The sequence below is a fragment of the Mobula birostris genome, chromosome 4, assembly GCF_030028105.1.
Source record: "Mobula birostris isolate sMobBir1 chromosome 4, sMobBir1.hap1, whole genome shotgun sequence".
Classification (NCBI taxonomy): domain Eukaryota; kingdom Metazoa; phylum Chordata; class Chondrichthyes; order Myliobatiformes; family Myliobatidae; genus Mobula; species Mobula birostris.
The window spans coordinates 174,911,655-174,926,019 of NC_092373.1; the positions used below are offsets into that span (position 1 = coordinate 174,911,655).

Here is a 14,365-nt window from a genome sequence, read left to right on the forward strand (position 1 = left end):
CATGAGTCTTGGATTTTAGGTTTATCGATTCTGAGATACCACTGTCTTGTTAATAAATGCATCTGTTACTTAGAATAAGTTGTCACAGTCTTTCTGATTTACCTTTGCACCCTGTGTAAATACCTGTTAGAAAAAAAAAATGGAACCCATAAGGTCAGTGCAGAAGACATCTGAAATCTCTGAAAACATGGAGGTACTTTCTCTGCTGCAGGAAAGTCTAGGTCATGAATTTTTGATTTGTTGGCTGCCAAAAAGTTGAAGCTGGTGATATTAAGGATTAAATGTGTATCATAGTTTAATTTTGGACACTTCCAAAGATTTCTCCAAACACATAATTACTCAGTTATATTTTGCAAATTAACTTACTGGTATGGTTAGTTAAATTTAGTCTTAAATACTCTCTGTTAATAACCATGTGTTTATAATTCAAATAACTGTTTTCTCAAATTCCATTTCCTGTATCATTCACATTGTTGAACTAAAGTAATAAATGCTTAGCTGGATGTTAAAACTAGATTGGTTACTATTTTTAAAATACCATTTGTTTTTTTTTTGCTTTGGCCTCTGTAGTTGCAAGTAGAGAATGTGAGGAAAGATAAAGGGTTAGTAAGGGTGTCCAAGATGTTTAAACTTGATCTAGTTGTGTAATTGTATGCTTGGATAATGCTTGCTTTCTGCCATCATAACTTAAGTGGAAAATTGGGGAAAAGGTTGAGTTATTTTGGGAATTATTGAGAGTTATTTGGCTTGGACTCCAGTGCTGTTTAAAATGAACTCTCTGTGGTACCTCTTGGTGCATTTGAATTCAGTGACCTGTAAAGAAGTATTGTCTGGGAGCTGCTAGTCTCTGTTATTAAAATTTGTAGGGGAGATTCTACTCTTGAATTTTGTGGTCTAATCATAAATATTCAATGTGACCATTAGGTAAATTTGGGACTTGCAATACAATTGAGTAATTTAATCCTTGATAAAAGTCTTAAAGTCTTTGTATCAGCAATTTTGTAATTGGGTCTTAATTTTAAAATGGTAAAATATTGTGTTGCCTCAAAATGGCTTTCTCGTTGAAAGCACATGCTAGGTTAATGCTTAGGCAAAATGCCTCTTTTGCATTGCATCATTTATTTAAAAAAAGAGCCAGCTGAGTGGAAGATTTGTAAAGCGAAATTTCTGGCTAAATACGCTTGGGTTCTCTCTTCACAGTGCTGCCTGACTTTGTGTGTTTCCAGCATTTTCTCCTTTTTTTTCAGATTTCCAATATCTGTAGACATTTCTGATTTTCAGAGCAGACTGGTGCCCTCGTTTTGAAAAAGAACTGATGGGTGATCTGTTTGAGATTTAAATTATGGAAGAATGTAGCCAAGAGAGTTTTCATCTTTGGGCAAGTTCAAGACTAGATATACAAGTTACTAATTAATCCAAAACGGAGTTCCAGGAAAAAGTCTACATATCTTATAGTATCCCGCTTTAGTGCTGCCTTCCATAAGATATGGTCCTCTGGAGGGCACTTCAGGGTAAAGCTTTATTCATCGTAGTTGGATTTTGCAAGTTTTTACCACAAGCAGCAGTTAAATAATAGATCTTATTTTGAGGAAATAATTAGAATAAGAAATGGAATCAAATATTGAGGAAAGGTAACAATTCACCAAGGCTGTTTCAACAATAGTTTCAAACCTTCAAATCTTATTGTTTAGAAGGACAATGTCAGCAGGTGCCTGGGGACACCATTACCTTCAGGTTCCTCTCCAATTGCAGCAGTGAAGTATCTCCATTCAGATGATTTGATCTCCCTTCATGAAAACTGCTACCATCATTTATGAAGATGACTTATCACCACATTAAGATTATTTGGGGATGGGCAATAAATGCTACAGCACCCACATTTCATAAGTAAAAGAGGGGGAGTAGGCTCACGTGAAACAAAGCATCAGAATAGATTAGTAGCCTGTCTTAGTATAGACTCTGTACCACAGCATTCTTGTGAATGCTGTTCCATCAGCAGGCATCCACTGGAGCTCTTTCCATTTTCATATTGGTTACTATTTAAATTTTGTATGTTTATGACATGTATTTAGTTTTTGGTGACTCTTGGCAAGATCCACAACTTGTTGTTCTAGAGCTTTGATTTTATGAAATGTTCCACAGTGTTTGAGGAACAAGAATTTACTATTTACTCATCAGTAACCATTTATACTTAAGTTTCTCTGCAGTGGAGATCAGGAAGTCACTGCAGAGAAACTTAAACTTAATTGCCCGAGTCTCAAATTTGTCTAACCTTTGCCTTAACATCTTTAACCTAATCATGTGAAATTTAAAGCACCAATAACATTACTACTTTGATCACAAAAGTCTAATCCACTGCTTTTTCTCTAATGCAGGGGATTGTGGGTGTCAAACAGTGAAATACTGAAGTCCTAATAGCTTAGGGGTTAGAAATCGTTCCTTCAATGACTATAATCAGTGAATAGTTTGTTAACTGGGGCAATAATATATCAGTCCCATTGTTAGGAGGTAAGTATTCCTGAGCACAGGGAGGAGTTTTACCATAGTCTCACTTTTCTGGATGTGAAACTGGAACTAAAGGTAGTTCAATAATCATTCATAAAGAAATGACATGGGTTACATCAGAAAGTTATATTGTAGAAATACTGTTACAAATGATTTGGCAAACTGATCCACTGATACTGGAAAGAGTAGGTTTATTAGTGTGTATTTATGCAGAAGTTGAACTGTGTATAAAATAAACTTGATCACAGCTGGAACTCATTTGTAAAATTAAAGCAGCTTATTCCATTTTGAGTATGGCATGGTCTCATAACTCTGACACAGAGGGACAGTATAAGCCTTTGATCTGTGTCAGGAGTGGTGCTGTGAAGCCCATGATATACTATTCCAGTAGTACTGGGGTTTGAGACAGTGTGCTTTGCAAGATGCTTGTACACTACCTTTACACAAAATCTAAGGCTATGTCCATATTTGCATTGGATCCCTCGCTATTATCAACTTAAAATCAGTGTTTTCCAGATGAGTAGTATTTTTGTATGTGTTCATCATTAAATGCTACAAATTATATGAACTGTATACCAAGCCCAATTAATATTTAAGTTTATAGTTAAAATTTGGCATCAAAATGTAATCTAATTAATAATTTGCATTTTAAATTCAGGGAAGCAAAGTACAAACACGGGTTGGCTTGCTGATGTTGCTGTCCACCTGGATGACAAACTGTCCCATCGCGGTCACTCACTTTTTGCACAACCAGACCAATGTCCCTTTCGTATCCTTTGTTTCTGTATTGCTTCCTGATCTGAAGAGAAAAATGTAAGAACTAGCCTTTTAGTACAAAAAAATGGTGCCTCTATCAGTATCTGATCTAAAATCCTATGAGATTTATTTGTTTTTTTTTAATTTTTAAGTTCTTGACCTTGATAATTTGATTATGTTCTTTGAGTACTTTGAAATTCAATTCATGATGCTTGTCAGCAAAACACTGTTGCACTGTGTATTCAAATTGCAGTAGATGACATTTAATGTGAAATTAGAACTCCATTTGCATACTATTTGCTGAATAGAAAGCTTATGAATAATTCTACTAAGTTTTATTTTCTAAGCCATTTTGTTTTCAAGTTGTTAGTTTTAAAGATGCCCTTGACAATATTCTTCAGTTAACTGCACAGATATCGGAGAACCTTGGAGAGGAGGAACAGCTTGTGCAAGGTCTCTGTGCCCTTTTATTAGGCATCTGCATTTACTACAATGAAAACTCTTTGGAGAATTCCACTAAGTAAGTTACTAGCATTCAATACCAGTTCAGGGGTCCTATTTAGTTGCAAAGACCCTGTGTAGAAAACTTCCTTTAAAAACGAATAAGGTTACTATCTGAAAAGATTGATTAACAAACTACATTTGAATTTGGGATAATTTTCCAAGGTGGGAATATGGTTTCTGATTGTTTTCTATAGATTACCAACTAAATGTTGATCCCAATACATTGTGACAAAGTCCTTGGCTACATCTTTGTCTCTTCTCCACTAAGCAAGAGGATACTTTCAAACACTTGAGAGTAGACTTGGTAATACTTAGTGTGATGACATTGATTCTGCTTTTTTTTATAATCTGAATGCATCTGGATAATTCTCCACATTGTCAGATATTACCAGTGTTCTAACTGTACTTGACACAACCAGCATGGCTAGTCAGAGAGCAGATTATTGATATTGCAGTCCATATGTCTGATTTCATGCAAACCTTGCTGAATATGACCTTGCTGTCAAAAAGAGCACTTGGTCATTTCTGATGGTTTATGCTAGCTCATTCTTTGCTCCCTCTTCCTCCAAGGTGGTTGCATTATCTACCACCCATTCCATTGTCGCCCAGTAGTATGGAGTCTCGAATCTTTCCAGCAACATAATCTTGTGTCTTTTCCTTGGTGCTCTCTTCTAGGTTATTCTGTGTCCTCTTCAGTGATAAAATGTATTTGGGTGGCCAGTGCTTTATTTTTGAGCACAGAAGTAAAGAAGTTCTTCCTTACTATAAGTATTTCCAATCTTGAGGGTTGTGTTCATTGTTGTAGATCCCCATGATCTGGATTTTGAAGAGAAATCAAAGCCTCATTGATTCCTGCATTAAGCTTTTCAACTATTGGCATTAACATTGATCCAGGTAGTTGCTGTACTTTAGAAGTTCCCCGAGAAAGCAGCATTCATTGCCATCTTATTGTTGATAATGATGATAAATTCATGAAGAACCTTCTGGGAGTCTCTTAAGCCTTCATTGATTACAGATTGTAGGAGAAATTTGTCTTTTAAAGCATAAAATTACAAGATAATGATGATATAATTACTTCTAAATCCAATCAGTACCTGTAGCAAAAAGGAATTAAAGCCTTAATTCCTCTCTCATTGTCTCAGATTCATGTGTTAAAGGTTTGTAAAATAATGTACAGAAAGGCACCCATTAGATACCATTAGACATGTCCGAATCCATTAATGTTTTATTATATTTCAAGTTTCAGGTTACTTTTTAGTCATTAATTAAGGATCTCGTGATGAACAAAACGTCATTAAATTTAATCCATGCTTTGAATAGTGCAGAGTAACACCCTGGGTCTGGACAGTAGCATATGTTCATCATTTCAAATGAATATTGCCTAACACTGTATTTTAAATAGAAACACTTCCTCAGTGCCAAAATTATTTTTTGGCCTTTTCTTTGAATTAAGTGGTAGGTTGCAGTCATCTTGTGATTCGGACTTGTTTGCTTTCTTCATGCTTGTTGTTATTTCACCCTTCCTTTGCATATTCCAACAGCTTTAACCATATGTGATGGCAACTTTAGGATTACCAATACGATGTACGAATTTTCATACCTAGTTTCTTTCAGCTAACAGTGGATATTTAGTCATTGGTCAATTCAGTGCATTTTCCAAATCTTCCATCTTGATGTCCAAAGACTTGTGTTTTCACTTCTTATGACAAGTGACTTGTACTGTTGCCTACTTTCTTCCTACAAATACCAGGCACAGTATTCAGGTTGAATGATGATAGCAACTCAAGCTCTTTTTTTCCAACTTCCTTATCGTTCCTTATAGTATTAGCTGACTTAGCTCCTTGATTCTCTCATTGCCATCTTCAAACATGCTCTTAAAACATAATTTTTTGTTTTATTTTGTTTTCCTTTGGTTTTATGACAAGGTTGTTCCTCCGTAAATAAGCATGGTATTGGAAAGCTTTGTCATTTACGAGAAAAACTATATTGTCATTTCATTCAAAATTGTAGTTCAAAAATACAGGGCATTTGTTACAAAGCAATATAGAACATTGAGCCATCTGGCATAATGGTAACTGGCCATTTAGATGCTCAGGATGAAACTGTAATGCACAAGCATTATGGGAGCAATGGAGTTCTGGGGATTATGCTGAGGCTGATTTGTTAAATTCTATTCAGTGATTGGAAAAAGGCATCTCAGTGCCAATCCTTGTGATGTACAAGATGGAGGAGATTTAAACCCAAAATATTCCTTTGGCCTAGGCAGTGACTTTGTGAAGGAAGCATAGGTTCAAGCTCAAAAATGAGCTTTAGAATGGACATTCTAAAGCTTCTTTTGTACAATCTGGGTTAATTAACTAGTATGGCCCATACTAGTATGAAGAGAAAATATAATTTGTAAATGTAAGAAAAAAAACTGTGAATTTGCATTGGTTGTGGGACATTTCAAAGCCTCTGGACATCAACAGAGTAACTTTTGAAGTTTCCTATAGTCTTGCAGGCTTTATGGTTAGTTGATGGATGTTCAAGCGTGTTTTTTTATATATGTATGATCAAATATAATGAAATGAAACCTCCTATGGCAGAAGGGAGTCTGCTGATAAATATAATTAAGACAAAAAACTGAACACTCTCAAGAATATTCGTGTGTTTGTGTTAGTAAAGACTGCAATTCCATTGGGGTAAAATTAGATAACATCAGTATCATTTAATGGGATTAATAGGACAAATTAAGGCAGCATAGGACAATTTTGTTTGTGGTTTTCCTTGGGTGTAACTATAGTATATCGAATGATGAAGTACTCTTTTACTCTTTATAGGGAAAAGCTAAAACAACTAATAGAAAAGAGGATTGGAAAAGAAATTTTCATTGAGAAGTTGGCTTATATTAGTAAGCATGAGTTGTACTCTCGAGCTGGCCAGAAACCTCAGCCCAATTACTCCACTCCAGAACAAATGCTATTTGACCACGAATTCACCAAGCTAGTTAAAGAACTGGAAGGTAAGTTTCACAGCATAGTTTTTTTTATCTTTATCGAATACAAGCAATTGGATTTATTTTAAAAAAATTACTTTATGCATTACTGATCGATCCCACTGACATCAAGTACAATTTGACATTGTTATTTAAATAGGAAGAAGTAGTCTTACTTGCATTTAGTTAATCGTGTTTTACAGCTTCCTGAGTCTGAAACACTACACATCTTATTTCTTTTTTAAGACCATAAAGCATGATCAGAATTAGACCATTCAGCCCATCAAGTCTCCTCTGCCATTCTTTCGTGATTGATTTGTTATCCCTCTCCCCATTCTCCTTGCCTTCTCCCCTTAGCCTTTGATACCCTGACTAATCATAAACCTATCAACCTCCTTTAAAGCTGAGTAATTTTGTTTCCATTACTCTTATTTCTTTTTCCAGTCCTAATAACAAAGGCTGTTCAGAAATCCAGTGAGGATGAGAAGAAAGAAGAGGAGGTGAAGAAGTCTCTGGAACAACATGATAGTATAGTTAGTCAATACAAGGAGCTTATTCGTGAGCAGGTAGAGAGAACTGCATGAATTTCTTCTTAATGTGGAAGTACATTTTTTAATATAATTGGAAGAAACATGAAGTTTTTTTTTCAGAGTATGTCTGCTTCCTTGAAATGCAGGATATGCAGCTGAATGATTTGAAGAAACAAGTAACTGCCTTGACTAATCAAAATGAACAAAGTCAAGCAACAATAACACAACAGGCATCACAGATTCAGCAACTAAAAGACCAGTACAATCTTCTCAAAATACAAGGTAAATATTTCTAATAATCCTTTGCAACATGGGACACCATTTAGCCCATTAAGTCGATGTCAACTCTCAGACCAGTTCCATCAATCAATTCTGGAAAACTTTTTGACACTTCTTCTCCACCCCCCCTCCCCCCAACAGATTCTACAAATTCTTCATCTTTGTATAACACAGATTTGTAGAATTAGTAAGCAAACCTAGCTTGCTAGGTATGAAGTATGATTGTTTTGAAAAAGTGATTTTCATTTGTTTCGGCAGATGTTGAGTTTTTTTAAAATGGAATCACTTTCTAGCGTTCTGTAAATTTTACGGAATTGCCAATATAACTATACACAACAGTAATGATCCCCTGTTGACATTGTTGTCTACTACCTTAAAACTAGTTGGCTGGTTTCTTTTATTTTTTCCATAGAAAATTGTACTTAGGGAATATGAAACTATTCGGAGAGACTTCTTCCCTCAGAAATGTTGCTTTTTTTCTAGGCATATTTTAATCTTTGGCAATATTTTAAATTATTACCCATTTTCAAAGTGTGTACTCAAGTAAAGGAAATATCACAATAAAAAAAATTTGAAGATTCTTCAAATGCTAATCTGATAGTCTTTCAAAGCTTCACTGGTCAAAAGGAGAGTGAAAGCAATTGAAATGAAAATGCATTTCTGCCCAGAATATTTGTACAAAGCATTGTAAATTGTAACTGTTAATATCACTTGCAAAGCTACGTGATGAAATAAAAACACGAAATCTGCAGATGCTGGAATTTCAAGCAACACACGTAAAAGTTGCTGGTGAATGCAGCAGGCCAGGCAGCATCTCTAGGAAGAGGTACAGTCGACGTTTCGGGCCGAGACCCTTCGTTCTGACGTCGACTGTCCCTCTTCCTAGAGATGCTCCCTGGCCTGCTGCGTTCACCAGCAACTTTTATGTGTGTTGTTTGATGAAATAAAGGTGTTCATGTACACACACAGGCATAGGGACTACGTATTAGAGTAAACTATCTGGCACTCGTGCCTAGCTGCTTTTCAGCAAGATTATAGCTGATCTCATTGTAAATGTATTTGTATTTACCCTTTTTCAGCACATCCCTTTGTTTATCAAGAATCTATACCTTCATCTTAAAAACATTCAAAGACTTGTACTGCCCTCAGAGGGAGAGCTCAAAAGACTCTTAACCCTCAGATATTTCATTTAATCTATGTTGTAAATAAGCAACTCTGTATTTTTAAACTGTGGGTTTTTGTTCTTGATTCTCCTACAAGGAGAAACATCAATCTTGCAAATCTCTCTCAGGGTCTTGTGCTTAAATCAGCCCCGTTCTTGCTCTTCTAACTCTAATGAATATAAGTATGCCCTCTCCAACCTTTTGCCATAGGATTATATACTATCCATTGTTCATCTGAGTTCAGTAAACCTTCCCTGATCTACTCAACATAATATTCTTAAAGACTGCAGTACTGTACATATAGTATCCAGATGTTGTCTCTCAATGCCCTAAACAACTGAAGATTAACCTCCCTACTTTGTATTCATTTCCCTTCCTGTAAACAGCATTCTGTTACTCTTCCTAATTAGTTGTGGTACCTGCACTAACCTTTTGAAAATCGTGTACCAAGATATCCTATTTCCATTTAATGCTTTCACCATTATTATAATTTGCTGTTTAATATTTCCTACAAAATATGCACCATCACACTTCCTACATTATACCCCATATGCTTGATCTTTACATATCACTCAATGAATGCATACCCCTGTGTTTAACTGTAGAAAAGTTGAAGCCCTGGTACATCCCTGCAGCACATTGCAGCTAGCCATTTGTGAAAGATTCATTTCTGCCTACTATTATCCAGCTAATCTTTCTCTACACCAAAAAATCTTAAATCGATAGGTCCAGTAACTGAAAGTGTGTGTCTTTTCCTTAGGCAAACCTCTTGACAGTCATCATCACATTCATAATGAAGAAGCGCAGATCAATGGCATCCAACCCAAGGCTGATGTGGAAGAAATTGGAAGATTACAAGAAGAGCTAGAAGAGCTGAAAAAGCAGCATGCCATGTTAGAAGGACAACTGGCTGAAAAAGAGTCCATAATTGAAAAATTGGTACACACATGTTAACACGTGTAATTAACAAACATTTCTTTGGGCTGAGGATGTGATTACATACTGTATATGCCAATACTCAAAAGGAAAAGTGCTTGCAAACTAGGAATCAGTGGATCAGTGATATTGTCAGATTTGGAGATTTACAACATAGCAATTCAAAAACACAAGCAAATAAGAGCCGGAGTGGGCCACCAGGCTCCTCAAACCTGTCCTGTCATTCATTACAATGATGGGTGCTCTATGCTAATCTTAAATTTTTATTCTCTTCCAATTCCCTACAACTTTCAGTCAATTTTTCTCAACCTATTTCAGATTTAAACATATCAAATGATCTGGTCTTCACTCTCAGGGCAGAGATTTCCACAGGTTCGCTATCCTGAGAAATTTATATACACTCCACTTTTAAATGACTGCCCCATATTTTGTAACTTGTTCCCCTTGTTCATGATGCTCTTATTAGTGAAAGCATTCAGTTTAACTGCACCATGATATTAGCACTCCACAGAAGTCACCTCCTCCAATTGATTTTACCATGTCAGGATATATATCTATTTTTTCACATTTTTAAAAAACTTTAAATTTATCTGTGCTCTGTACATGAATTGCTCCTTGTAATTGTGAATTCAACATCCTCAACAGCCTGAGTAAAGAAGTTATTTTTGGAATAGTTTCTATTTATTATGGTTATCTTGGGAGTGGAAGAAAAGTAAAAGATTTCTGTGTAGGAGGGATGCAGGAGAGAAAATTAAGAGGATGTGTGCAAAAGGAGAGTAAATGGAGAATAATAGGAAACTACCACAAGAAAAATCTGAATTATTAAAATTTGAATTAGAAATGCTAATTGTCATTGTTAAGCAGGGTTGAATCTGGCTGACTATATTATACCCAGGCAGAAGTTAAAGTGGGTATCTACACGTAATTAAGTTTAAAGGTGTTTCCACTTTCCTGATGGTCTTAACTCAATTCTTTCAACAATTCAGCTGTCCCATTTTAAAAAAAATAGTAGTAGTTTTGTTGTCATGCTTTTATTTTGCCATTTTTCTTTTTTTTTTCCCCCCTGAAGTTAGTTCTGTTAATGCAGTTGTTGGGATTTTATAACACTTGGCAATTGTGTTCATCCTGGTTAAAAAGAGACTCTAGGTTAATTCCACTTCCATGTTTCTGTTTTTTTATCTCTGCAGTTGCTTTATTGTGGAGAGTTCCATTTGATGACCGCTGTTAAGCTCTTTTTATTTCCAGCTTCCCCATATCTTCTACCAAATAACCTAAATCCCTGCTCCTCCCTCCTCACTACTGATCTCACAAAGCAAAATAACTCTCATCCCTTTGCTCAATCTGGCCTATCACTGTTTACTCACAATTAAAGTCCCATAATTGTTTTGTTTAAGCTTAGACTTTCCTCACAACATTCTCCAGTCCTCTTTCAAAGTTGTTTCCCATGATGGGGGAGTCTAGTACGAGAGGGCATGACTTAAGGATTGAAGGGCGCCCTTTCAGAACAGAAATGCGAAGAAATTGTTTTAGTCAGAGGGTGGTGAATCTATGGAATTCGTTGCCATGGGCAGCAGTGGAGGCCAAGTCATAGGGTGTATTTAAGGCAGAGATTGATAGGTATCTGAGTAGCCAGGGCATCAAAGGTTATGGTGAGAAGGAGGGGGAGTGGGACTAAATAGGAGAATGGATCAGCTCATGATAAAATGGTGGAGCAGACTCGATCGGCCGAATGGCCTACTTCTGCTCCTTTGTCTTATGGTCTTAATCTCACACTCTGTGCCCTGCTCTACTGTTAGTCTTCCTATAGTGATCAAAACTGTATTCCTTGCTCTAGCTGTAGCCCACATTGAGTATTGTATAGCTTTGTTGTTAAAACTTGGATCCATTGTATTGCTAGACAATGGAAAAACATTATAATGAAGGGAAGACATGAGAAATCAGTTGACAAGTTCTCTTCATTTCTGCAGGTGCATATTTAGGTGTGTCACTGAATGGAAAACAAGGTGGATAAGGAAGCAATAGGACTATTAGGAAGATACAATATAAAGTAGTATTGGTGTTCCCCATGTCACTGATCAGACCCATTCTGAATGCAGAACTTAGCTTTGGGCACCATTTAGAAATGATTAAGTCTGGAGATTTCATAAAAACTTACAATGGTCGTGGAAGTCCTATCGCAAGCAAGAGAAAATCTGCAGATGCTTCATGAATGGTTATGGAAGGGCCATGTATGTTATATGGTGAAATTAGAAAAAGATGACCTTTACTCAAAAGAGAGTAATCTTAAAGGGAGTTTAATAGAGCAACTCTGTTTTGCTACAGCAAGTGGGGATAAGCTGTGTCTTCTGCCAAGGTAACTATGTATAATAAAATACAATGACTTGTAAAAGAAACAGTGAGAGGGGAAATGTGAAAACTTCCACACACACATTGTGAAGATCTGGAGCATGTAACCTGATAATAGATTACTGTTGAACTTTAAAATTAAATTAGATGTGTATTGAAGTGGATTTAATGGAGCAATTTTGAAGAAAAAGCTGGAGAATACGAGGGGTGATTGATAAGTTCGTGGCCTAAGGTAGAAGGAGTCAATTTTAGAAAACCTAGCACATTTATTTTTTCAACATAGTCCCCTCCTACATTTACACACTTAGTCCAGCGGTCGTGGAGCATATGGATCTTGGACCTCCAGAAAGTGTCCACAGATGGTTGATTGATAAGTTTGTGGCCTAAGGTAGAAGGAGATGAGTTATACAGCTCTCTTTACATGCACATGCAGTTCAACTCTTTCAGTGATTATGCAGAAAGTTTGAAGTTAATAACTCATCTCCTTCTACCTTAGGCCACAAACTTATCAATCACCCCTGATGAGTTATTAACTGACGAGTTATTAACTTCAAACTTTCTGCATAATCACTCAAAGAGTTGAACTGCATGTGCATGTAACTACAGCTGTATAATTCATCTCCTTCTACCTTGGACCACAAACTTATCAATCACCCCTGCTGTGGACACTTCCTGGAGGTCCAAGATCCATATTCTCCACAACCGCTGGACTAAGTGTGTAAATGTAGGAGGGGACTATGTTGAAAAATAAATGTGTTAGTTTTCTAAAATGGCCACGAACATATCAATCACCCCTCGTAGATTTAGATACTGTTTTCTCACCTGCCAAATACTCTTGTGGTTTAAGGAACTAGAGGGTTGGTTGATATATCTTCTGTTCTTCCTGATCTCTAAATTATGACAATAAGAAATGTGCAGATAGCACGACTTCCTTGCTATTAGGGAGGTACAACATATATTGCACCACTTTATTTTGGAATTTTAATTATTTTTATGATATTGCCAGTTTTATGTTTTAAGGTATTAGCCTACTGGATATTTATCTGCAAGAGTCTATAGTAATAATAATATTTTCCTTTTATCAATTTGCGTGAAATTTAGTACAATGGGCTTGTGATAGTTTGAAGTTCAATGAAGATTCGCAGATCAGTCTCGTTATACAAGTACGGACTACTTTGAAGTATACAATGTGAATAATTTACAGTACTGATATGTGGTCTCACTAAGTACTGCTTTCCCTCGCAAAGTTGCATGCCTGGTTGCTGATTTGGGGGCAAAGATTAGTTTATTCTTGTGAATTTTTTTTAATATGTTCATCATTTCAAAAGCATTTAAGATCTTTCTGATTCTTGTGCTTGTTTAGTCTGAACTATAACTCTGTCAGAAAGTGGGTAAATAACTGAGAACTGATATGCATTTGAACAGAGAACTAATCAGACGACAGGAAACAAAGATACAGAATTTAGTATGGATAACACTGGAGAACCAACAACAGACCTTTGCAAGGTGAGGCTTTTGTTCTTATTTGTAAGCATACAGTTTGTTATAAATCTGAAAGCCATAAAGGGCATAACTCAGTTAAGTTTTTTATCAGTAGACGAGTTTATTGTCATATGCACAAGTACAAAGAAAAACTTGCAGCAACATCACAGCCACATTGCATTATATAAGCAACGTTCATAGGAAAACAAATTAGACAAATATTATAATTTAAACATGAATTATGCACATTTTTTTTTACAGAAAAGGACACAAGAAAATCCATTTTAGAACAAAGTGATCAAAACGTTACTAAACTGTGGTGATTAGGGTTTTGCTACTTGGTTTAAGAACCAAATGGTTGAAGGGAAGTAACTGTCTTGAACCAGGTGATGTAGGATTTCAGCTGTTTGAGAACAGCTACTGTACATCCTGCCCAGTGGTAACTGCAAAAAGGTGCATGGTGTGTTTCTGATAGATGTAAAACTTACAGAAATACCCATTTGTCTCCTCTGTCAGCTGTTTCCATGTCTAGCCTCAGATCTCCTGTTGAGCTAATATTACTTTGATACTTTTTCAAATGTTGTTTGCTCCTTGATACAGTCCCTATATGTGCAAATCCTAGAACACCCTTCAGAGAATCCTTCGTATAATGTGTATTTTGTCACTGAAATGATAGCACATTTCCATGATTATGTAGCATTAGAATTGTCTTTTAATCACAGTTAACTAGTGTAATAAGCAATTTAATATTTTTGCTTGCTAATTTTCTTAATTCCATTGATGTTAAAACTAGATTTTCATTTGCATTGTTGTAAAATCTGCTTTGAAATTCTTTATTTTGAAATCCTTTGAAATCTCCTTGTAACCTGAGTCCTGATGAAGGGTCTTGA

General features: G+C 36.0%; 1 protein-coding gene across 6 annotated transcripts in view; it reads left to right on the forward strand.

Moving 5' to 3' along the window:
- Window positions 1-14,365, forward strand: part of uso1 (USO1 vesicle transport factor) — a 136,637-nt gene that overhangs the window by 87,119 nt on the left and 35,153 nt on the right. For all 6 annotated transcript variants that reach the window (XM_072256533.1, XM_072256532.1, XM_072256535.1 and 3 more), the window contains 7 exons: window positions 3,164-3,274; window positions 3,663-3,781; window positions 6,585-6,766; window positions 7,184-7,305; window positions 7,416-7,551; window positions 9,472-9,650; window positions 13,419-13,499. In XM_072256533.1, the coding sequence (XP_072112634.1) occupies window positions 3,164-3,274; window positions 3,663-3,781; window positions 6,585-6,766; window positions 7,184-7,305; window positions 7,416-7,551; window positions 9,472-9,650; window positions 13,419-13,499 (930 nt within the window). The remainder of the gene's footprint in view (window positions 1-3,163; window positions 3,275-3,662; window positions 3,782-6,584; window positions 6,767-7,183; window positions 7,306-7,415; window positions 7,552-9,471; window positions 9,651-13,418; window positions 13,500-14,365) is intronic.